The 24,951-nt window shown below is 35.3% G+C and overlaps 1 protein-coding gene across 1 annotated transcript; it reads right to left on the bottom strand.

The window, feature by feature from the left end:
- Nucleotides 1–8,800: 8,800 nt before the first annotated feature.
- LOC148938494 (putative nuclear hormone receptor HR3) lies at nt 8,801–23,736 on the bottom strand. The gene is made up of 2 exons (XM_089107751.1): nt 23,494–23,736; nt 8,801–8,970 (listed from the first exon to the last, which is right to left on the bottom strand). The coding sequence occupies exons 1-2, from the start codon at nt 23,654–23,656 to the stop codon at nt 8,801–8,803; spliced, it is 333 nt and encodes a 110-aa protein (XP_088963877.1). The 5' UTR covers nt 23,657–23,736.
- Nucleotides 23,737–24,951: the final 1,215 nt, after the last annotated feature.

Here is a 24,951-nt window from a genome sequence, read left to right as displayed (position 1 = left end):
TGAGTTCAGTGGTTCAGTTGCACGATGGCTCGGTTACACGAGGATCCAGTTGCACGAAGGTTCAATTAAACGGTGGTTTAGTTGCACAGGGGTTCAGTTACACGGGGGTTTAGTTACACTAGGGTTCAGCTAAATGGGGTTTACTTGCACGGGGATTTAGTTGCACGAGGGTTTAGGTAAATGGGGTTCCTTTGCCTGGTGGTTCAGTTACACAAGGGTTCAGTTGCACGGTGGTACAGGGGCTCAGTTGCACGATGGTTCAGTTACATGTTGGTTCAGTTGCTTGTGGTTCAGTTACACGGCGATTCAGTTACACGTACAACATATAGGCTAGCAAAAAAAATGTGTATACTTATTTTATTTTATTTTTGTTAATGCATTTCTCATAACAAGTAGCTTATTCTAAACTGAGGCCCAAAATACAAAACTAGAAATAATAATATTAAATATTCAAAACTGTAAAGTATTTAGCCTAGTGGTCTAACTTTCCCTCCTGCATGGTCATTCCTACAAAACCAAATTTTGTAGCATAAAAATGATTTGAGTAAAACTCTTGCCGTCTCATATCCAAATTTATAACTAAAAATTGATTAGAATAAATTCTTGCATGTCTACAGTACCTTAAAAACAAATTTGAATATTTTCAATTCATATTTATAGATAAAAACACCAACAATTTTCTATCTAGATAGGACTAGTTGCAGCTTATTAAGGTTTGAAGCACAATAAATAAATAATTGCAGTAGGTTCAAATAAGTACTATTGATCAATATAGTTTAGTATGAGTTTAGTCTCTGAACTATAATGAACAAGTTTTTAAAACTAATCGGATTATCTTTTGTACTGTGTTAGATTGCGCAATTAACGTTTCGTGAAAAAATCCAGCTGATTTAATTGTGAGGGATTGCTCACTTCATACCGCCATTGTGTTAACACGCTGCGTCCTGAACGTTGATTTGTCTAAATCAGGACCCACTTGATAACTCTAGTGCCGGGGCATATGGCTGGAACATTCTAAGGTAGGCTTTTCAGGGCTACCACAGGTTCAAGTAGTGAAAAATAGGGACTAAGGGACCTCTTTTTAGTCGAAAAAGAGAGGTCTTTAGGGATCATTCTGGACGTAAAATGGACCCCGAAACTCCGTGTTCAGAAAGATTTTGAAAGCAAATCGGTAGGAGACCGAATACCTGAGAATCATCATGTCATGGCAGGAGCTTTACTTTTGAATACAAGAAATCAGATACAAAAATGTGATGAAAGAGACAAGGGTATGGTAACTAGAACAAACAACATATTTGTTTCCATTTTTTGCACTTTCTTCAACTGGAACAGAGATGTGATCAGTAACTGCTTTTTTTTTTTACTGGAACCAAATGCTTCTTTTTTTTATAGAGAGATTTTTTGAACGTCTCAATTGTCTGTCTTTTCAAAGAGGTTTTAGCAAGCTGCTGCTCTCTCAACCGTTTTCTTTCTAGCGGATTTGGCCAGCTTTATCAAGTCTTCAGTGACAGCATTTTGCCCACGTCCTCTGAATCTGCCCCACCTATTTATGACAAACAGTCTTGCATTCAAAGCTCGCTCATTCATTGAAGCTCTTTCTTTGCTGAGAGCTCACACGGAAAGGGCGAAACCCCGCTCAATGCTGGCAGACCCGTTTGAATGGTCAAAGCATTTTTTGTGACTTCAGACAAGTTTGAAAATGCATGTTTGTTTGCATTGATTGTTTATTTAATTTCTGTTCGTTTTAAGTTTCATTTATAGTTCAATAGCAAAATATTTTTTTCGTTTTAAGCTTGATTTTCATATTCAATCAAAGCATTACTCGCTTTAAGATCTGTTTATTCATTTGTATTATTAATTGTTGTATGTTTTTTGCTATGATTGTTTATTTAATTTCTGTTCGTTTTGGGTTTTATTTATTCTTTAATAGTAATTTCTGGTTGTTTTGAGTTTGAGTTTTAACAGGTATTTGTATCTGCTGAGCTTAAGTTTAAAATGTTCTTTACTTTTCTTTGAAAACTTATTTTTCAGAAAGTTTTTTTTAATTGGTTTTGTTCCTTTTTGATTGCAAAATGTTTCAAGTTTTTAGAAGTTCCTAAAAACTTGGGTAGGCGTTGTAAGTTATGCCCTGGGGGAATATATGGTTCTTATGGAAGGGATGCTCGTATAAACTTCAAAGAGGGCTCATTTGATTGGAAATTGAAAGGTCAAGTTCACTTTTTAAGAGTCAAAAGAGATTTAAGGGCACCTAGCCCCCCCCCGTCCCCCCTCCCTGCCCTTTTTTACTCAAACCCATCCGATAAGAACTTTGGGATAGCCATTTTTTTAGAAATAGTTCAACACCATATAACGAAAATTCATAGGCGGACACAGGGCCCGGGTGCAGGCGTTGCAAGTTATGCCCTGGGGGAATATATGGTTCGTTTGAAAGGGATGCTCGTAAAAACTTCATATAGGGATCATTTGATTGGAAAATGAAAGTTCTAGTTCACTTTTTGAGAGTCAATAGAGATTGGAGGGCAACTAGCCCCCCCCCTTCCCCTCTACGCCCCCTTTTCTCCAAATGCATCTGATAAAATTTTGAGGTAGCAATCAAGTTATGTTAACAAAAGTCAGATAACAAAAGCTCAGGTGTCGACCCCCCCCCCAGGGCCCGGCGCCAGGCGTTGTAAGTTATGCCTAGATGCATATATGGTTCTTGTGAAAGGGATACTTGTATAATCTTAAGAGAGGGCTCATTTTATTGGAAATTCAAAGTTCGATCTCACTTTTTAATTTTCAAAAGAAATCGGAGGGCAACTAGCCCCCCCCCCCCCCAACGCCTTCTTTTTCAAAACCCATCTGAAGAAAATTTTTAGATAGAATGTTCTTAAAATAGTTCAAAGGTCGGATAAGAAAAACTCCATTGTCAATACAACCCTCCAGGGCCCGGGGAAAGGCGTTCTAAGTTTTGCCCCAAAGGCATGTATGGTTCTTATGAATGGGATGCTTGTACAAACTTCTTAGAGAACTCATTTAATTGGAAATTGAAAGTTCTAGTTCAATTTTTAGAGTCAAGAGATTTAAGGGCAACTAGCCCACCCCCCTACCCTTTTTTCCCGAAACCCATCCGCTGCAAATTTTGAGATAGCCAGTTTTTTGGAAAATTGTTCATAAATTAGAAAAGAAAAAATCCAGTGTCAACACAACCCCCCAGGGCCTGTGGGTAGGCAGGTTAAGTTATGCCCTGGGGGCATATGAGGTTTTTATTGAAAGCGTTGTCGTAGAAACTTCAAAAGGGCTCATTCGATTGGAAATTTAAACGGCTAGTGCCCTTTTTAGTAGTCGAAAGTGATTGGAAGGCAACTAACGCCCCTTTTCCGCCCAACATTCCCCCAAAAACATCCAATCAAAATTTTGAGATAGCCATTTTGTCCAAATGTTGTCCTGGGGGCGTATATGGTTCTTATGAAAGGGATAGTCATATAAACTTCAGAGGGGGCTTATTTGATTGGAAATTGAAAGTTATAGGTCCCATTTTGAGAGTCAAAAGTTACCAGCGGGCCCCTAGCCCCCCCCCCATATGCGCCCTTTTTTCCCAAACCCCTCCGATACAAATTTTGAGACAGCCATTTTTTCTAAAATAGTTCAGGGTCAGATAACAAAAACTCCGGCGTCGACACAACCCCCAGGGGCCAGGGGACAGGCAGTGTAAGCTATGTCCTGGGGCCGTATATGGTTCTTACGAAAGGGATTCTAAACTTCAGAGAGGGTTCATATGAATAGGAATCGAAATTTTTAATCCATTTTCTCAGAGTAAAAAAAGATCGGAGGGCAACTAGCCCTTCCCGTCCTCCACGCCGTTGGGTTTATTGGATAGATAACCCCATCCGATAAAAATTCGAGGTGACCTTTTTGTTGAAAATAGTTCAAACATCAGAGAGAAAGTTCTAGTTCACTTTTAAAGATTCAAAAGAGACCGAAGGGCAATTAGCCCCCCCCCCTCCCACACACACACACACCCTTTTCCCTCAAACCCATCCGATAAAAATTTTGAGATAACCATTTTGTTAAAATAGTTCAAACTTCAGATAATAAATACTCCGAGGTTGACACAAACCCATTTTTTCACTTTGATATTGTTACTTTGATACCAGTTTTGATACTTTGATGAACATTTTATTTTTTTTTTAGTTTGATTTTGAAGGAATATTTAAAAAATTGAAACATTTTGCAATCAAAAAGGAACAAAACTAATTAAAAAAAAAACTTTCTGAAAAATAAGTTTTCAAAGAAAAGTAAAGAACATTTTAAACTTAAGCTCAGCAGATACAAATACCTGTTGAAAATCAAACTCAAAACAACCAGAAATTACTATTAAAGAATAAATAAAACCCAAAACGAACACAAATTAAATAAACAATCTTAGCAAAAAACATACAACAATTAATAATACAAATGAATAAATAGATCTTAAAGCGAGTTATTCTTTGACTGAATATGAAAATCAAGCTTCAAACGAAAAAAATATTTTGCTATTGAACTATAAATGAAACTTAAAACGAACAGTAGCCCCCCCTCCCCCAAAGTTCATACAAAAACCTTTTCCTGTAGCCCCGAATTTTTGGGCCTAACCGCGGAAATCTTGCAAAAACGCCTGGTTCTTAAGCGTCAAATCTTTAAAACCGGACCTGTGAACGCTACTGCTAATGTTATTACTATTTTAATTACATTTACTACTGCTGCACTTACATTCACTGGAACTTTTGGTATCCACTCGAATAAGCCCCCCCCCTTTCCCCCAAAGCTCATACAAAAACATTTTCTACAAAAACCGTATGTGTTAGCAATGAGCGACAAGCTTAACTTACAGCCCTTGCCCCAGAAGCTGCTGCTGGGGGTTGTTAACCTCAAAGGGATGGTTATATGACCTTTTGAACAAAATGCTTTTTATTTTCATTTTGATCGTATGAATGGGGGGGAATTTCGGGTGAGAGGGAAAGGCTGATTGTCCTCTGATTACCTTTGATTCTTCAAAATTGAACTTTCAATTTCCAATCAAATCCTTCAAAGTTTTTTCGACCATCCCTTCTATGAAAACCTTAAATTTTGATAATTTGTAACTTGCACTAACATATAGATTGCTGATACAGGTGTATAAACAATTTTTCTGGAAGGGCTTAGCGTATCAAGATGATACTTCTGGGGCATCTAACTGCCAATACTGCTATTAATACCGCTGCTACTCCTGTTACTACTACTACTAATTCAACACTATTATTACTACTACTGCTCCTACTACGACCTCTACTATTATTAAACTAGTACTATTAAGCCTACGCATATCAAGTTGAAAATTTGGCAGAATAGGAAATATGAGGGGGAACTGCAGCTAAATCAGAAGACACTATGTGCATACAGATTTCAAAAAAACGTATCTCAAAAAGGAATTTGTGTATTAAGTTGGAACTTTCAGAGAGTACTTGAAGGGAAAGTCAATTTACCAAAAGGAAATATATGTACCCTCAGGCCTGGATTTACCACTAGGTCCCTAGGTCTGGACCTAGGGGCGCATAATGCCAGGGGACGCAATAAATTATCACTGAGTAATTTTTTTCCTGAAAAAAACTGGACTTGTGTGATTTATCGTCGCCATGTGCACTCTGCCGCCACGCTGCCTATTCACAGAAAAGTGACATTAAAACAACACAGGAATTCCATGGTCACTTATAAACTGTCAGATATCTCCCAAGAATGGTAGCTGATAGTTCGGTATTACCCCTCTTTTTCATCACTTCTCGCACATCAGTTGTGTTCTGTTAATTGTTTCCATTAGCCCCGAATTTTTGGGAATAACCGCGAAAATATTGCAAAAACGGAGCGGCAAAAACGCCTGGTTCTTAAGCGTCAAATCTTTAAAACCGGCCATGTGAACGCTACTGCTAATGTTATTACTATTTTAATTACATTTACTACTACTGCTACTACAACAACTATTACTACTACTAGTTCGAATACTACTTCTATTCCAATCACTTGTAAGCTAAAAGCATTAAGATGCAAATTAAAGAACTACATGAATATATTGGTTATCAAAATGATATATCGGCAACGGGATAGCAACAGCTAATTGTATTAAGTTGATGCTTCTAGAACTTGATGAGTGGAATCTTCAGCTGACTAAAAGGCAATATGTTAATGCTACTGCTGCTACTAGTATTAGTGCTATTACTATTAATGCTGCTACTAATACTATTACTGGGACTACCATTACAGCTGTACCTAACGGTACTGAACGATATGAAGGTGGAATTTTCAGGGAATATAGAGGGTGGAAGGTGAAATGAATCACATCACGCCATCTGTATACAGGTTGTCAAAAGGACGCATCAGCAATATTTTAGGGACAGTTTGGTGTGTTGAAGAAAATAAAAGGTAATGTGCACATACTGCTACTAATTCTACTACGGCTACTACGCAAGCTAAGAGCATTAAGGTGAAGCTGTCAAGGAATATTTCGGTGGATATTGACCTGAATCAAATGGACTAGAATTATGCACACTCTCAAAAGGGTTAGACAGCAATATCTCAAGAACGACTTTCATTAATAAGTTAGACCTTTAAGGATAAGCTGTGGGGCACTTCGAACTAACCAGAAGAGACCATGTATGTGCTACTAATAGTACTACTATGATTACTGTAACAAAGAATGCTAAGAGTATTATGAGTTAAACTTTTAAGGAACGTTTCGAGGATGTTTTAATTAAACAAAAATATTATTTGCATGCAGGTTTTCGAAACGGCTTATAAGCGATATCATATGCAGCACTGCTCTATAGTAACTAGGAATATTCTTGAAATTTTTAAAGGAGCTAATTGGATTTAAAGTTAAAAGTTCTAGGGCATATTTCGAGCTGTAAAAAACGTGGTTCAATTCCACTTTATAGGGCTATAATGAGAAAAAGTATGGGATGGCTAGGAAACAAGTTGCAGTTGAAGGATTGCCAAAGATTGTCCTTGTTTGCCAACGATCTAGGACCAAACGAGGTTCTTGTCAATTATTCAGAAAATGCTAAGAATTTGGATCTGCAAGATCAGACAATAACCGGTCTGTATTCGGAATATTTAAAATAAATTAAATTCGGAATAAAAAAAAATTATAAATTATTTTAAATTATTTAAAATAAAAATTTTAAATAAATTATTTAATTCGGAATAAAATTAAATATTTAATACATAGAGTTGGTATTTTGTTTAGGTTAGGTTACATTTTGCATATACCGCCGTTATATTTAATCCCAACCCCCCTAATATGCAAATATATTTCCCAAGTTATATAAATATCCTTGCTATCCCCCAAGCGTCTCATTTGTTTCAACCCCTATACCTGTAAATTGAATCAACTTAGCGGTTTTCTGAATAATGGACAAGTACCCCAGTTTTCTTCTTTTTTTCTGTTTCTTTCTTTCTTCGTTTTCTCCTTTTTTTCTCTTCTTTCTCTTTAGTATGTTATTATTAGTGTTAATTTTAAGAGGGTAAATTCTTCCGAACAAGCGTTAGCTTTTGGAAGGTCATTTTTTTTTTTTTTTGTGTTGTGTTGTTTTTGGAATAAACCCTTATCTTATCTTAAACGAAAACCAGGTTATCAGCCATTGAAGTTGGTGGATGTCATAAGGAAATATTTAAAATTTATATATATATATATATATATATATATATATATATATATATATATATATATATATATATATATATATATATATATATATATATATATATATATATATATATATATATATATATATATATATATATATATATATATATATATATATATATATATATATATATATATATATATATATATATATATATCAAAAATTAACTTATTGGTATATACATAAATAAGAGCAAAAGGAACATTTATCTAATGAGGGTAGTTGGCCCCAACAGTTGTTTCTTACTACAATCTGTTAAGACATGCCTACTTGACTATAAGATGGTTGTTGGTACTTTCATTTTTTTTCACTTAGACACAAGTCTTCAAGATATACTTCAATTTTTATTTAAGGCATGCTTACCTAATAAGCTGACAAGGGCGTATCTAAGATTTTTTTCTGGGGAGGGGGGGGTTAAAAAAATCAAATGCAATAAAAGTGGGTTTATATGCATTTTGTCTATGTTTTTACAAGTCGGACAGGGTTTCGGGGGGGGGGCAAACCCAGTGCCTCCCCTCTGGATACGGCCTTGTTAGAAGAACTTTAAAAATTGAAGCTATTTTCAGTTATAAAAATTTCAAGATTAATAAACGGTTAGCAATTTCATCTTAATATATCATACATAAATATTAAAATCTATAACACAGATGTATCCGAGAGGCTGTCCATAATAAATAATTGACCACAAGAGGCAGTGGTACTCCTGAACGGGCTTGGGTGAGCTCTAAGATGTGTTTCCAGGCTACGGCTTTTCCTGGAGTTCATAGGGAGGCGTTTAGAAACAGATTCTATAGTGTGAGCTTATTTCTAGGACAAATGACTGCATTTTGGATGGCTTATACTTTCGCAAAAAAAGTAGAAATAAGCACTGAAAATATATAGCCTCCTTTGTTTATATTTTACCACAGTCTTCCACTCCTCGAAACTAAGTCAAAGAATCTCCTCGGGCAAAATAGGCCCCCAAAGTGTATCTTTTCTTGTTTTTAACTCTGTTTGTCATAATAATGGCAAACAACCCTTGATTAGACGGGGATTAGAGGGTAAGACGGAGGAGGGTGACCTGGTCTGGACAAAATCAAACATTACGCAGAAAATATAAAAACTTACTTTCCAGCATAATGCTTATCGGATGAAGACGGTTGTTGATGATCATACACGGAACTATCTGGTAAGCTGTTTGATAGCTTTTGGTTCTCTCTCATATGGGCCTTGTGGAATCTCACTTCTTCAACCTTTTCTTTTTGCTTTTCTGACATTCTCCCAAATTTCACAGCTAAAAAGAAAATATATTATTTTAACGCTTCAAGATTTACTTAAATCAGAGGCAACGCTATAGCGTTGCCTATAGTAAAGGCCATACGGCTCCAATGTTTTATTATAATTATTTTTTTTCCGGAGGCACTTCATATGGAAGGGGTCGTCGCATAAACTTCTATTGGGATGTAAAGTACGGGGGTCACCACTTATTTTTGCAAAAATGGCGCAAAAAGGTTGCTATGCCACTTACTCGAGGGGGAGAACCCCTTGTCGGCCCAAATGTTAGCGGGATTCCCGCGCTTACTCCAACGGTTTTTTACTATCGGGTTTAGTGATAGGACCTTTTTGTTGCTGCCACCAATGTTCGTGGTATTTAGCCACCAGTGCTATACCGGTAGGTCACTACGCCACTGGCATGGTAATATACGGGTGTGGGTGTCACCATTTATTGGAGGGGAAAGCCCCGGCCCCAAAATATAATGTGATGCCGCGTCTACCACACCGGTTCTGCAAATATTGGGTTTGGTACTACCCTATTTACAGTATACCCTGTCCCAGGGTATTATAACGCGATTGAGTGGTCAAATGGTCACTTTCTTAAGCTAAATATACCCGCCTTGGGTTACGGCTAGAAAATCTCTATCTCTCTCCTTGGAGGTAACAAACCTCCATGTCAATGTAATAATGACGGTACCTCGTAGCTCTATTCCTACCCTGCATGGGTTACGCAAACTAGTACACAGTTTGTAGAAAATACCTTACGTGTATTCTTCCAAAAGGGTCATAATAATCCTACAAAAATATATCTCCCCGAACGGGGTGTAAACACAGACTAAAAAAAAATATAATCATAATAGATACAGCAACTGTTCATAGGGGTGGACCTTCACTTGGCCCAGTCAATCATCCCAATCCCCATTCAAAACCAATTTTACCTCTTAGCTTTATCTTTCAATGACTCCTAACCAGGAAGTACAAAAATAGAACTTACTTCTAAGCTTAATTATTGCGACGCCTCTAACTTAGCAGCGAGAATTTAACCTGTCTTTTGAAATTATACTATCAGCTAATGTAATTAAGAAAACGAAAACAGGTCATTTATCTGAAAGGAAAAGAAACAGGAGTGGAACTCCATCAACTTCAAAGGGGGTTTATTCGATAGGAAATCGAGAGTTCTAGTGCCCTTTAAAGGGTCAAAAAGTGATTGGAAGGCAACTAACACCCCTTCCACACTCACCATTTCTCCAAACACATCCAATCAAAATTTTGAGATAGACATTTCGTTCTACGTATGTGATTTCTCAATAGAAAGTATGTTTTTGAGGAGGACAGTCCCCCACAGCCCTCAGAGCAAGAGTTTTAAGTTATTCCCTGGTGGCATATAAGGTTTTTTATAGAAAGCTTCGTCGTAGGAAGTTCAAAAAGGACTCATTCGATTGGAAATTCAAAGGGTTAGTGCCCTTTTAGTAATCGAAAGTGATTGAAAGGTAACTAACACCCCTTCCACTTCCACCATTTCCCCAAACACATCCAATCAAAATTTTGAAATAGTCATTTTGTTTAACGTAGTTGAAAGTTCTGGAAATTATATCTTTGAGCAGGGCACTCCCCCACAGTCTTCCAGGCAAGAGTATATGGTTCTTATGGAGAGAATGCTCCTATAAACTTCAGAGAGGGCTCATTTGATTGAAAATCGAAAGTTCTAGTTCACTTTTTAAGCGTCAAAGATATTGGAGGGTAACCAGCCCCCCGACCCACGACCTTTTTCCTCAAATGCATCCGATAAAAATTTTGAGATACCTAGTTTGTTAAAAGTAGTTCAAAGATCATATAACAAAACTCCGGTGTCAAAACAACCCCCCATGGCCCGGGGGCAGGCGTTGTAAGTTATGCCCTGGGGGCATATATGGTTATTATGGAAGGGATGCCCGTATAAACTTCAAAGAGAGTTCATTTGATTGGAAATTGGAAGTTCCATTTCACTTTTTAAGAGTCAAAAGAGATTGGAGAGCATCTAGCCCCCCTCCCCCCACCATGCCCTTTTTTTCTCAAACCCATCCGCAAAGAACTGTGAGATACAAATTTTTTTATAAATAGTTAACACACCATATAAAGAAACATCAAAGGCGGACCCAGGGCCCGGGGGCAGGCGTTGCAAGTTAGGCCCTGGGGGACTATATGGTTCTTATGAAAGGGATGCTCGTATAAACTTCATAGAGGGATCATTTGACTGGAAAATGAAAGTTCTAGCTCAGTTTTTGAGGGTCAAAAGAGATTGGGGGGCAACTAGCCCCCCTCCCCCTCCACGTCCCTTTTTCCCCAAATCCAGCTGATAAAATTTTGAGATAGCAATTAAGTTAGAAACTGTTCAAAAGTCAGATAACAAACACTCAGATGTCGACACAACCCTCCCCGGGCCCGGGGACAGGCGTTGTAAGTTATGCCTAGAAGCATACATGGTTCTTTTGACAGGTATAATCGTATAAACTTCATAAAGGGATCATTTTTTTGAAAATTCAAAGTTTTTTCTCGCTTTTTAATTTTCAAAATATATCCAAGGGCAACTAGCCCCCCCCCCCCCCAACACCTTCTTTTTCCAAACCCATCTGATGAAAATTTTTAGATAGATATTTTCTTAAAAATAGTTCAAAGGTCGGATAAGAAAAACTTCAGTGTCAATACAAGTATACAACCCTCCCGGGCCCGGGGTAAGGCGTTCTAAGTTTTGCCCCAAAGGCATGTATGGTTCTTATGAACGGGATGCTTGTACAAACTTCTTAGAGAACTCATTTGATTGGAAATTGAAAGTTCTAGTTCATTTTTTAGAGTCAAGAGATTTAAGGGTAACTTGCCCCCCCCCTACCCTTTTTTGCCTAAACCCCCCCCCCCCCAAATTTGGGGTCGACCGTTTTTTTGTAAATTTTTAACAAATTATAAAAGAAAAACTTAAGTGTAAAAAAAAACCACCCGGCCCTGGGGGTAGTCAGTTTAAGTTTTTAGTTGGGGGAATATACGTTTTTTATTTAACGCTTTGTAATATAAATTTAAAATGGGCTCTTTCGATTGTAAATTTAAACGACTAGTGCCCTTTTTTAATGTCGAAAGTGATTGGAAGGCAAATAACGCCCCTTTTCCGCCCACCATTTCCCCAAACACATCCAATCAAAATTTTGAGATAGCCATTTTGTCCAAATGTTGTCCTGGTGGCGTATATGGTTTTTATGAAAGGGATAGTCATATAAACTTCAGAGGGGGCTCATTTGATTGGAAATCGACCGTTCTAGTTCACTTTTTAAGAGTCAAAAGATACAGGAAGGAAACTAGCCCCCCCCCCCCCATATGCGCCCTTTTTTCACCAAACCCAACCGATACAAATTTTGAGACAGCCATTTTTTCTAAAATAGTTAAGGGTCAGATAAAAAAAACTCCGGCGTCGACACAACCCCCAGGGGCCAGGGGACAGGCATTGTAAGCTATGTTCTGGGGCGGTATACGGTCCATATGAAAGGGATGCTCGTATAAACTTCAGAGAGGGTTCATTTGAATGGAAATTAAAAGTTAAAATTCATTTTCTCAGAGTAAAAAAAGATCAGAGGGCAACTAGCCCCTCCTGTCCTCCACGCCTTTGGCTTTATCGGATGGATAAACCCATCCGATACAAATTCGAGGTGACTATTTTGTTAAAAATAGTTCAAACATCAGATAGAAACATCAGAGTCAAAAGAGACCGAAGGGCAATTAGCCCCCCCCCCCACACACACACCCCTTTTCCCCAAACCCATCCGATAAATATTTTGAGACAACCATTTTGTTAAAATAGTTCAAACTTCAGATAATAAATACTCCGAGGTTGACACAAACCCATTTTTTCACTTTGATATTGTTACTTTGATACCAGTTTTAATATTTTAATGACCATTTGATTTTTTTAAAGTTTGATTTTGAAATAAGGAATATTTAAAACTTGAAACATTTTGCAATCAAAAAGGAACAAAACTAAATAAAAAAAACTTTCTGAAAAATAAGTTTTCAAAGAAAAGTAAAGAACATTTTAAACTTAAGCTCAGCAGATACAAATACCTGTTAAAACTCAAACTCAAAACAACCAGAAATTACTATTAAAGAATAAATAAAACCCAAAACGAACAGAAATTAAATAAACAATCATAGCAAAAAACATAAAACAATTAATTATATAAATGAATAAATAGATCTTAAAACGAGTAATGCTTTGATTGAATATGAAAATCAAGCGTAAAACGAAAAAAAATATTTTGATATTGAACTATAAATGAAACTTAAAACGAACAGAAATTAAATAAACAATCAATGCAAACAAACATGCAATAGATATTAATATAAATGAATAAATAAGTCTTTAAAACGAGTAAAACTTAAATTGAATATGCAAATCAAGCTTAAAACGAACAAAAATCACTACAAGCAAGAGTTTGGGTATCGCCTCCTTCTCTCACTGTAAAAGTCTAAAACCTACTGCGTAATTGGCGCTTTACTGAAAACCATATGCGTCTTGAACAGTCTTGGAAAGTATAAACAACATCAAGTTGAATATTTGATGTACAATGATATTAATTGTTGAAAGATCGATCAGTTCAAAATTTTATTTCACTGTAATTTTATTTTTATGTCAATACTGTAAGAACTGGAAAAGAAAATATCTGTAATATAATTCGTTTTCAGTGAAGCGCCAATGACGCAGTAGGCTTTTGGTTTTTATTTACAGTTAAGGAAGGGGGCAGTATCCAAACTCTTGTTTAAAGTGGAAGTATATTCGTCTTGAAAAACTTTGGAAAGGACTAATAAAATAAACTGAAAATTTGATGTATAATGATATTAATTGCTGAGAGTTCATCAGTTCAAAATTCTACTATAACTTAATGTTTATTTTCAATATTAAGTACAAAAAAATATTTCTTATACAATTGGTTTTCAGTAAAGCGCCAATGGCGCAGTAGGTATTACACTTTTTCATTGAGAGAAAGAGGCGATACTCAAACTCTAGTTGGTAGTAATTTTTGTTCGTTTCAAGCTTGATTTGCATATTCAATCTAAGCTTCGCTTGTTTTATGATTTATTTATTCATTTACATTAACATCTATTGTACGTTTGTCTGCATCGATTGTTTATTTATTTTCTGTTCGTTTAAGTTTCATTTATGCTTCAATAGCAAAATATTTTTTTTCGTTTTAAGCTTGATATTCATATTCGATCCAAGCATTACTCGCTTTCAGATCTATTTATTCATTTATATTATTCCTTGTTGTATGTTTTTTGCTATGATTATTTATTTAATTTCGGTCCCTTTTGGGTTTCATTTATTCTTCAATAGTAATTTCTGGTCGTTTTTTGTTTTTATTTTAAAAATTATTTTTATATAAAGATACTAAAATTAAAATTGCCATTAATTTTATTTTAAATAATTATTTTTAGGAATATTTTTCGTTAATTAATCCTTAAGATAAGCTGAAAAAGTTTAGGAAAACATCGACTTAGACGGTCAAAGGTCATAAGCGATAGTTCTTGCTTTTCAGATAGACACATGGGTCTATTTTAAAAATACATGGTGACATAATAGTAATTATATATTTGATAGACATATAGGCAAAATGTTACAGGCAAAACAAAAAAATTAGTTTTCTCTGTGGATTAATACGATAAAAACTAAATAACTAGCCTACTATCATGATAATTAACAAAAAAGAATTCACACGCATGTTTCATTTCTATTTGAACATTTTTTGTTTCTATCTATATATATGCACTTTGATTTAGTGACATCTAAAATATAAAATCCAAACATCTAACAATTAAATGAGAGAGAGGAGGTGATGTGATTGGTTCATATCACAGAGCTAAAAGTTGGGAGAAAAAGAAACTTGGTATCTTGCGGTCTTGACCTTAACTTGACCTCAACTATTGAAAAGACGAGTTAAACAAAGTTGCCAAAACTTAAAACCAAACGAATTTGATTCAGTTTATCTTTTTTTTGATCAATTAGTTTTTTAGGCGTTATACAAATTAGGGATATGGAGCCCTTGACATATATGGTTTCTCTAAAAATAGGTTATTTCTTCTAGAACAGGAAATCCTTTCAATTTATACATTCCAAAATAAAACTTTCACAGTCAATTTCAGAAAACATTTTGACAAATGCAATATTTCTTATTAGTTATGCGTATATCCCTCCACAAAAAAATTAAAAATTACTGTTATTTTCATTTAGTGGAAAAAATCCTTACAAGTTAATAAAAGGCACCAGCTTTTCAAAAATATGGTTGCAAATTTGATGAAATGTCAAATTTATAAATTATAACGAACGATATGCCTACAAAACTGTTCAACATGATTATTTTTAATGATAAAAAATAATGCCGCAATATTGACAATCCAGATTCTTGCTTTGGATAGTGGGACTGTAAAAAAAATAAAATAAATAATAATAATCAAGCTTTAAAAGCCAAATTGTAAGACAAATATCGCAATCGGATAGTGTAAGGAAAGGGAATTTGGTACAATGTTTGAATAAATGGTAAATTTATTACCATCTTTATTTTGAATTTCGGGACTTGTTTCAAAATATTGCCTATTCTTATAATTCTACCTGATACCCCACCCCGCACCCCGCAAATGTATGTATTTGTGGGGCGTACGAAAGAAATTCCCATCAAACATGGAAAGACGAAATTAGAAAAAAAGAAAGGAAATAGTTATAAATTATTAAAAAAAAAATTGTTTTCTAGAGTAGCGTTTTCCAAACTGGGAGGCGCGGACTAGTCCATGGGGAGGTGCGAACATTAGACAGGATTAAAACAAAACAAAAAATCAAATGAAATTAAGACTACAAAAATATCCTAACCCTTTCGAGATTGACGGGGTTTACTGACCCAGGCTGAACAAAAGCTAGATTACGATCTTAAGGTAGAAATAGGGCAACTTTGAGAAGAAACGAGCGCGGGATACGATCACCTCTGGGAAAAACAACAACAACTAAACGCGGATCCCTGAGCTTTCTCCCGACAAAAATGCATAATTCCACATTTTTGTACATAGGAGCTTGAACAGAAACTTTTACAATAGAGGTCTTTGGTATCCTGAATCTGACGGTGTCATTAAAATCCCTTGATGTTTAAGGGATGTCTCCCCTTTTTCAAAAATTGGGCAAATTATCTCAGGCTCGTAATTTTTGATAGGTAACATTAAATTTAATGAATTTTACATATTTCGAATAAGCATCAAAATTGAATTCTTTTGATGTATCCATTGTTATCCATGTTGTGTTTCTTAGAATTTCGGTTACTATTGAGCAGCATCGCTCTTTACTTACAGTTCGTTACCATCAACTGTTTGAGAATATGAGTCAGGAACTTGAAGACGTTTTTACGAAAATAAAAAATTATGGACTAAATAAAAACAGTTTGTTGTGAGTTAAATTATTTACAAAGCTGTGTGGGGGTATGGGAGCTAATTACACGCCCGACTTTTGTCCTATATTAATTAAAAGAAAAAACTTTCCGAAAATAAGTTTTTCAAATAAAAGTGAAGCCCATTTTAAACTTAAGCTCAGCAGATACAAATAACTGTTAATTCAAGACGACCAGAAATTACTATTAAAGAATAAACTCAAAACAAATAGAAATTAAATAATCATAGCAAAAAACATCCAACAAGTAATAATATAAATGAATAAATAGATCTTAAACTGAGTAATGCTTAGATTGAATATTAAAATCTACGATCGAACCAGTGATCGTAGAAAATCGTGAGAGGGCCCATTTGAATTGAAATCAAAAGTTCTAGTGCCCTTTTAAAGTGAATAAAATTTTTGGAAGGCATCTAGCCCTTCCCACGCTCTTTTTTTTCAAAGTTGCCCTATCAAAATTTTGAGCTAGTTATTCTTTTCAGCACAGTAGAAAAATTTATTAGCTATGTCTTATAGGATGACTTGACTACCCCACAGTCTCCGGGGGAAAGGTTGCAAGCTATGAACTTGCCGATTGTTTGCATATAGTAATGGTTATTGGGAAGTATACAGACACTTTTCAGGGGGAATTTTTCTTGTGGAGAGGGAGGGGTGTTACGTGGAAGGAACTTTCCATGGATGGATTTTTCGTTGGGGAAGGAATTTTCCATGAAGGGGGAGCCGGATTTCCCGGCATTATTTAAAGACAATCACAAATTAAACTTAAATAACAAGTCTATTCAACCGAAAGTAAGGAGGAACATGAAAAATTAAAACGAACATACATTATTACGTGTATGAGGGGGTTTGCTCTCTCCTAAATGTATCGCTCTGTAATTTAAAGGTTTTTTTCAATAACCTTAAAAAGAGCTTGTTATTCTAATTAAACGACCGTTGTGATTCAGTAGTCATTTTTAAATAACTAGAAAAAAAAATCAAATATTTTATGAGAGCTGTTTTGTAGAGCATGCAGTGAGTCCAGAGAACATCGGGTGTTTTCATTTTAATTAGTGCCAGACGCTGAGTTTTGTGTCCTTACATTGACTTTGCACTGTATGTATTATTCCACATTATCCTTTTTAATTAAAAAATCTTTTCAACTATATAAAAATTTCACTGAATGTGACTGCAAAAATGCATCTTCAGTTTTATTATTCTTTTAAATTTATTCAAAATGTCCAATTAAATATGCGGTTTTAGCTTCATCGGTTCCATCTTTAACTTGTAAGGTAAATTTTAAATCTGAATTGCGTGTTCGAGTAACTAATTGATCGCCAAGATCGTCTATGATGATCGTCTAATTTATTGTCCCCCTGATTGGACTGTCTAACGGCATCTATAACACCTCGCTAATTTTACCTTAAGATGGTAATCTCGCTTTTGATCAGCCTTGGTCAGTAAACCCTGTCAATCTCGAAAGGGTTAGGATATTTTGCGCAACTGTGTAGTCTTAATTTCATTTAATTTTTTGTTTTGTTTTAATCCTGTCTAATGTTCGCACCTCTCCTTGGACTATTCCGCGCCTCCCAGTTTGGAAAACGCTACTCTAGAAAACAAAAACTTTTTTTTAAATAATTTATAACTATTTCCTTTCTTTTTTTCTAATTTCGTCTTTCCATGTTTGATGGGAATTTCTTTCGTATGCCCCACAAATACATAAGTTATGATTTTTGTGCGGGGTGGGGTATCAAGTAGAATTATAAAAATAGGCAATATTTTGAAACAAATCCCGAACTTCAAAATAAAGATGGTAATAAATTTACCATTTATTCAAACATTGCACCAAATTCCATTTCCTTACACTATCCGATTGCGATATTTGTCTTACAATTTGGCTTTTAAAGCTTGATTATTGTTTATTTTATTTTTTTCACAATCCCACTATCCAAAGCAAGAATCTGGATTGTCAATAAAAATAATCGATTGTTTGTTGTACTTACATCCTATGTATCTTGTCCCTTGCTATAACCTAGCTAAAAAATAATTGCGGCATTATTTTTTACGATTAAAAATAATCATGTTGAACAGTTTTGTAGGTATATCGTTCGTTATAATTTATAAATTTGACATTTCATCAAATTTGAAACCAAATTTTTGAAAAGCTGGTACCTTTTATTGCCTTGTAAGGATTTTTTCTCACTAAATGAAAATAACAGCAATGTCTAAATTTTTTGTGGAGGGATATACGCATAACTAATAAGAAATATTGCATTTGTCAAAATGTTTTCTGAAATTGACTGTGAAAGTTTTATCTTGGAATGTATAAATTGAAAGGATTTCCCGTTCTAAAAGAAGTAACCTATTTTTAGAGAAACCATATATGTCAAGGGCTCCATATCCCTAATTTCTATAACGCCTAAAAAACTAATTGATCAAAACAAAGATAAACTGAATCAAATTCGATTGGTTTTAAGTTTTGGCAACTTTGTTTAACTCGTCTTTCCAATAGTTGAGGTCCAGTTAAGGTCAAGACCGCAAGATACCAAGTTTCTCTTTCTCCCAAATTTCAGCTCTGTGATATGACCCTATCACATCACCTCCTTTCTCTCTCATTTAATTGTTAGATGTTTGGATTTTATGTTTCAAATGTCACTAAATCAAAGTGCATATACATAGATAGAAACAAAAAATGTTCAAATAGAAAGAAAACTTGCGTGTGAATTCTTTTTTGTTAATTATCATGATAGTAGGCTAGTTATTTAGTTTTTATCGTATTGATGCTCAGATAAACTAATTTTATTGTTTTGCCTTTAACATTTTTCCTATGTCTCTTTATCCCCCCCCCTCTAATATACAAATATATAGACAAAATTTGTTAATAAAATATTATATTTTCCTCCTATTTTGTTTTATTTCATTAGCATTAACCAAACTTATCTTCTCGCATGTGTCCTGGATTTTAGAACAGTACCCAGCTTTTCTTTGAGCAAAAATATTTTATATGTAAGAATGGTATTTTCAGACAAAATCTGCCAACAAATTTGAAAACTACCAAGTAGCATTTCTACTTTGCTACCCCACATTTTGCACGGCGGGTGACGATGGGCCTTTTTTTATTGATGGGGGGATGGAAGTATGTACGCTGTAGAAGCTGGAGTATTCACTTACTGCGTCAGATTTGTGTTAAAAAAAAAAAATTGCTTCTCTGGAACCGCTGCGCAGAATTCAAGAAGTTGAGCGTATCTGATGATTCTGTCCTTGATCCTATGTACAGCTTTTGTCAGATGAAGACTTATGAAAATTCTTCCCGAGAGTTTTCAAGGCAAACCATTGCTTCTCTTGAGATGATTCAGTTTTTCAAAGAACTAGAAAGATTGCGGTTGAGCAATTTCAGGAAAACTGTTGGGAACCTGGCTTGATTAGCCGAGTATGGTTGCTTTCAGACAAACACAATTTCCCTTTTCGGTGTATAAATTTCCCAAGGGAAAGTAAATTTTTTTTCAGAATGCTTCTCTATTATACGGTTAAGTTCTGTAACCAGAAGCTTTCAAGAAATCAAATAGCCGGTAAATGATGACTGAAATTATATTTTTTGTTTTGTGTTAATTTTCTTAAACATCTATCTATTAATATATATGCCATTATCTAACTTATCAAAAAATTGTTAGCTTACATTCCAATTTACGAATTTCATTTGCATATAAGAGAACAAATTTATTCCTTATGATTTTTTTTTCATTATATGTAGTCGTAAGTTTACTAATTGACTAATTGAGTCATGTCTGGATTTTAAAATTATTTTTGGTTATTTTTTTTTAGTGGGCAACTTCTCGGGATTATTATACAGAATTTAAGTTTGCGAGGTGTGTATTTTGCTTTAGATTTTTTCGTTATTTACTTCTAATAACTAAATATCAAGGAAAGTATATAATTTTTGAATGTGATTTGGAAATTGTAATACTAACACGAGTAAAAAAAAAATATTCAAACTTCATTGCTATTTAGTCATTAAAAGCATATTTCTGATTTTATTCCTCAGTAATTGTTTAGCGGATCTCACAGGAACTTTTTTATAATCTTATGCGTAACCAACTTTGATTGTTAAATTCGCACAACTTTTTTAATTTTTATTGCATAAACTAACTTGAGCGTTGTGAATTAAGTGCTTAATTTGCTATGTTTTTTTGTCCTTTTTGCCCCCCCCCCAACTGAACATAATTCGGGATACGTCCTTGAGTGCAATTCTGAACTTGGATAGTCTAGTGGAGTTGATGAATACCAATGTTGTGTAATGTTAATATTTTGCCAAGTGTTCTGTTTTTGGCTTTGAAACTCCAAAAACTCAAAAGGAGTTATCGATCTTTGCTAAATTTTCCTCCTACTTTGATGATTTCCTGTGGCGCTATGACGATTTACTGTCTTCTAAGAATTAAGCCATCGATTGATGATTGTAATTTAAAGAGATGAGTTCACCTTTTGTTCTTCTGTCTTTATAACACTTTTTAAGTACGATTGAAATTGTACAACGAATTTTTCTTTGCGTATTTTAGTTGTTCATCCTCTAAGCAGGATTTCCACCAGGACCAAATAAAAATGCTTTCTGAAGGTCGATGGAAATTAAACTTAGCCAGGAATTATGCTTTTCAAGGATTTTCCCGATGTGATCAATAAGAGAAACGAGGTAATGAGAAGTAGAGGTGGATTTTAGGTTCCCGAATTGCTTCAAGTCAATAAGAGGTAGAATTTTTTCCTTTCAAAACTTCATAAATTTTCGATAAAATAGGAGTAAGAGTAATAGCACGGACGCCTTCAAAACCAAGCTTTCCGTTTTTTAAAGGGGTTATGAAACCCTGTTTCCAAATTGTTGGAATTTGCCCAGACTCGGTAATCTTATTAAACAAGAAAGACAAGGGCTTAGACAAGAAATCACCGAAGGCACTAATAAGAGGAAAAGGGATATCCATAGGACAAATACCTGTCTTTCTTAGTTTTTGAATTCTTCTTTCTATCTCAGACGGGGAAACAGTGGGCAAAGAAGGGGAAAGGGCTCCTGATGATAATTGGTCGGACAGTGGTGAAAGACGAAGCGTGGAAATGGAAGCGAGGAAATTATTTAGATTATTGGCAGTAATATCAGGGGACTCGGGTAGCTTGAAGTTAAGCTGTTCAAGCCTCCTGTCACACAGCTTTTTAACATCAGAATACCAATTTTTTTGTTTATTAGTGAACAATTCTTCGACCTTGCTTTTGTTGTACGATCGTGCTAATTTACGAATTTCTCTTTTAATTGATTTTCTTAGTTTATTGGCTTCATCTGGTTTACCATTTTTGAAAAGCTTCAATTAGGTTCTAATTACTGTTTTTATAGTTTTGTTAATAAAGGGTTTATCACTGGAGCACTTTTTTATTTTTTTTATTTTTTGAGAAACAAATTTAATATTTGTCAATTAGGTTTTTGTGGAACATAGCCATTTTCTCATCAAGATTTTTAAAACTCTCAACATTTGACCAATCTTCAGTATTCAGCCATATACCAAAGGAAAGAAGACCAGAATTTTGAAAAGGGCGATAACTGCCTTAAGTTATTGAGAAAGAATGCTTAAAATTTGAGGAGGGGAATAAAAGAATCGAAAGATGATAATTCCCACCTAATGGAGGCAAAGCTGAGGGAGGGTTGTAAAAATTATACATATTAGTTAAAATAACACCAAGAGAGGTATTTCCCCGAGTCGTTGGGTTTTTTACAAATTAATTAAAATTTATTTAGGAGCAAAAATAAAACATTTTTATGTAGCTTTCATAACTGAAAAAAAAAATAACACCATGTGGGTACTTATAAATAAAAAAAACACAAGTTGTCTGTAATTGCTGGGTGAATTTACGTTTATACTCGATATTTTTATTTGGGGAGTAATAGGAAATAGCTCTTGCAATAATATTAAATGGCCGAGTGAGAACTTTTGGTCTAATACCTAGCCAGAGGGTTTTATCGTACTCGGATAAACTAGGGACTCGAATAACCTTTGGATAAAGGTTACTCTTAGTAAAGAACAAAACACCGCCACATTTTTTTCCGAGTGGGTGGTCTAAAGGACGGAGTTTAATAAACTTTGAATAATTTGTCAGGCGCAGAGACCCTTGGTCATGGGACTGTACTTCCGTAATAGCTATAATATCGATTAGATTTAATTCTGAAAGCACCTCGAGTTTGGTAAGCTTTTCAAAATTAAGACTTTCAGCATTAGTAACTAAAAGCTTAGGAAAAACAAACCGATTGGGAATCTCAACAGGGATACTTGGTGTGTTTGAGAATTTCTTGGGTAGGGTTTCAATTTAATATTTTGATTATGCGGAGTAGAAAGGTAAGAAAAGGATTTACCTTGGGGATTTGGAGGTGGAAAGAAGGGCGAGGATACAGACGAAGCATGATGAGGAAGGTGCGACTTGTTTTCAGTTGTCGGGAAGTGCGAACAATTAGGATTTAATACAAGACAATTATTAGTTGCAGAAGGTCTCAGACCTGAGTCACACTGGTAGGGTAGGTATGAGGGGTAAAACGAATGGGTCGGAGGCGGGGTTTCGTGGATATAGGGTAAGAAGTAGTTGAATTGGAAGGACTTTGGTAGGGAGGAAAGGAGGATATGGGAAGGTGAGAAGGTGCTGGGAAATGGAAGTGGAGTGGGAACTTTCTGGGAGGAAGGAGGTTTGATTTGCTTTGGCAAATGACAGATGGAAGCTATATGACTGGGAGGAATATGAGTAAGAAGAGATCGTGGGAGGTTTTTGGTGCAGTAACGTCTGTGATGATGATTTGACTGGTCGTGAGTAAAATTTTGGGTTGGAGGGGCGTTTTGGGTAGAGGATGCCTGGGACATTTTGCTTTGTAAAGGATAGGGAGGTAGATAATGAGGAGTAATTAATAAGTGAGGAATGGGGTACGTAGTGCTGCCTAAAAAGGGAGCTTTTCAGTGTTGAATCCTTGACTGGTAACAGCTGGGACTGCCTAAGTTTGTGCGCTTGTTTTTTTGTTTGCAGCTTGATTTTTTTCGTAAAAAGAAAGGGGGGCATAAAAATGCAGGTTATCACACCCGAAACAACACGCACTTGATGCTAACTTACATAAAGGAACGTGGTCAAAATTACAGTTTGTTTTAGTACACTTGCCAGTGAGGTAAAAACGACGTAAGTCTAACGGCGATGTCACTGTCAGGCTGCATTGGTTCCTGATTGGATTGGACTTGTACAGGCAGAGCAGGTCTGGAAGGCCTCGGCCAGCGGCCATGCTGCACAACTGTCGCCTTCACAGTGGTTTCATTATTACCCCTTGCTCTCTTTTCAGGAGGAGGTGCACATTCTTCGTAATTGACCTTAAAAAGAAGAAAAAATTTAGTTTGAAATAATGATTTCCTTTTTTACAGAAGAAAAATTGGTACCACCCCCCCCCCCGCCCCATAACCATAATTTTGTCTAAAAAGCATCTATCGCAAAGAAGCCCCCTCTCCCCATTTTCAGTAAAGCAAAAAGTGAAATTTTGCGAGAAATATAGTTGGCTCAGAAATCAAACGTTTTTATTGCACAACTTGTGAAAAAATAAATCTTGACAAACAGTAGTCTTAGGATAGAAATCAATGTTTCTATTTTTACCATTTAAATATTCCAGTCTATAGGCTTTAAATAAGATAAAAAGATTGTTAACACATAGCTTATAGGCCTAAAATTTGCGATCATAGGTAAAAATGCTATTCAATTTACGCATAATAAAGCTATGTATCTTTTTCTTAAACCCACTCCCCTTACTTTTCACGCGAAGAAACAGTTTGTTTTCACCTTACAATGGAGGTGTTAGACTTGAGGCATTGCTCCTTCCCCGCCTTCCCCTTTTACATAATGTCCTAAAAATATTGTTAGGCATTAATTTTGGAAATAACTCACTTCCATGCTTCCATACAACATAGAATTACGCAAAGCCTGTAACCACACAAGGTTAATTAACAATAATCTCTCTTTTCACGCGAAACTGTTTTTTAATTCGATGGGAAAAACTATCCTTCTCAGAGAAACCTTTCGGCTAAGCCGCTATCCAAATTTTTGTATATTTACCAAAGCCTGATGTACTTTAAAGGGTGTCAGTAATTATCAGCTATTTAAATCTTTGCGGAAATCTGTAAGTCAAGCCATAGCGGTGAAAACAGTATATTAAGGGATTGACAATTGGATTTTTGAACAGGATTTTTAAATTGTAGAGGTTTTTTTAGTTCACAGGATGATCTTGTCGATGTAGTTCATAAGCTATCTTGTCATGTCGTTGGATTCTGTGAGACTTTTCTCATAGACACGGCTCCTCATATTGCTTTTCCTGGATATCAATTTACTTTCAAAAACCGACTGACATGGCGCCAAGGTGGTTTGGCAGTATTAGTTAAAGAAGGTATCTCTTTTCGACGCCTTGCAAACCTAGAAGGTTTTCTTGGTGAAATACTTTATGAAGTAAAAGTGCCTAAAATTATTATTGGAAAAATAGACGAAGTTTTTTGCGTAGTATACCGACTTTCTTCTCCTCAAGCCAAGGCTTTCCTT

This window comes from Artemia sp. Qi Xiang Cuo, unplaced genomic scaffold, assembly GCF_049724085.1.
Source record: "Artemia sp. Qi Xiang Cuo unplaced genomic scaffold, ASM4972408v1 HiC_scaffold_3213, whole genome shotgun sequence".
NCBI lineage: Eukaryota > Metazoa > Arthropoda > Branchiopoda > Anostraca > Artemiidae > Artemia > Artemia sp. Qi Xiang Cuo.
The sequence above is the reverse complement of the archived record's forward strand: the minus strand, read 5'-3'. Positions and strand labels throughout refer to the sequence as shown.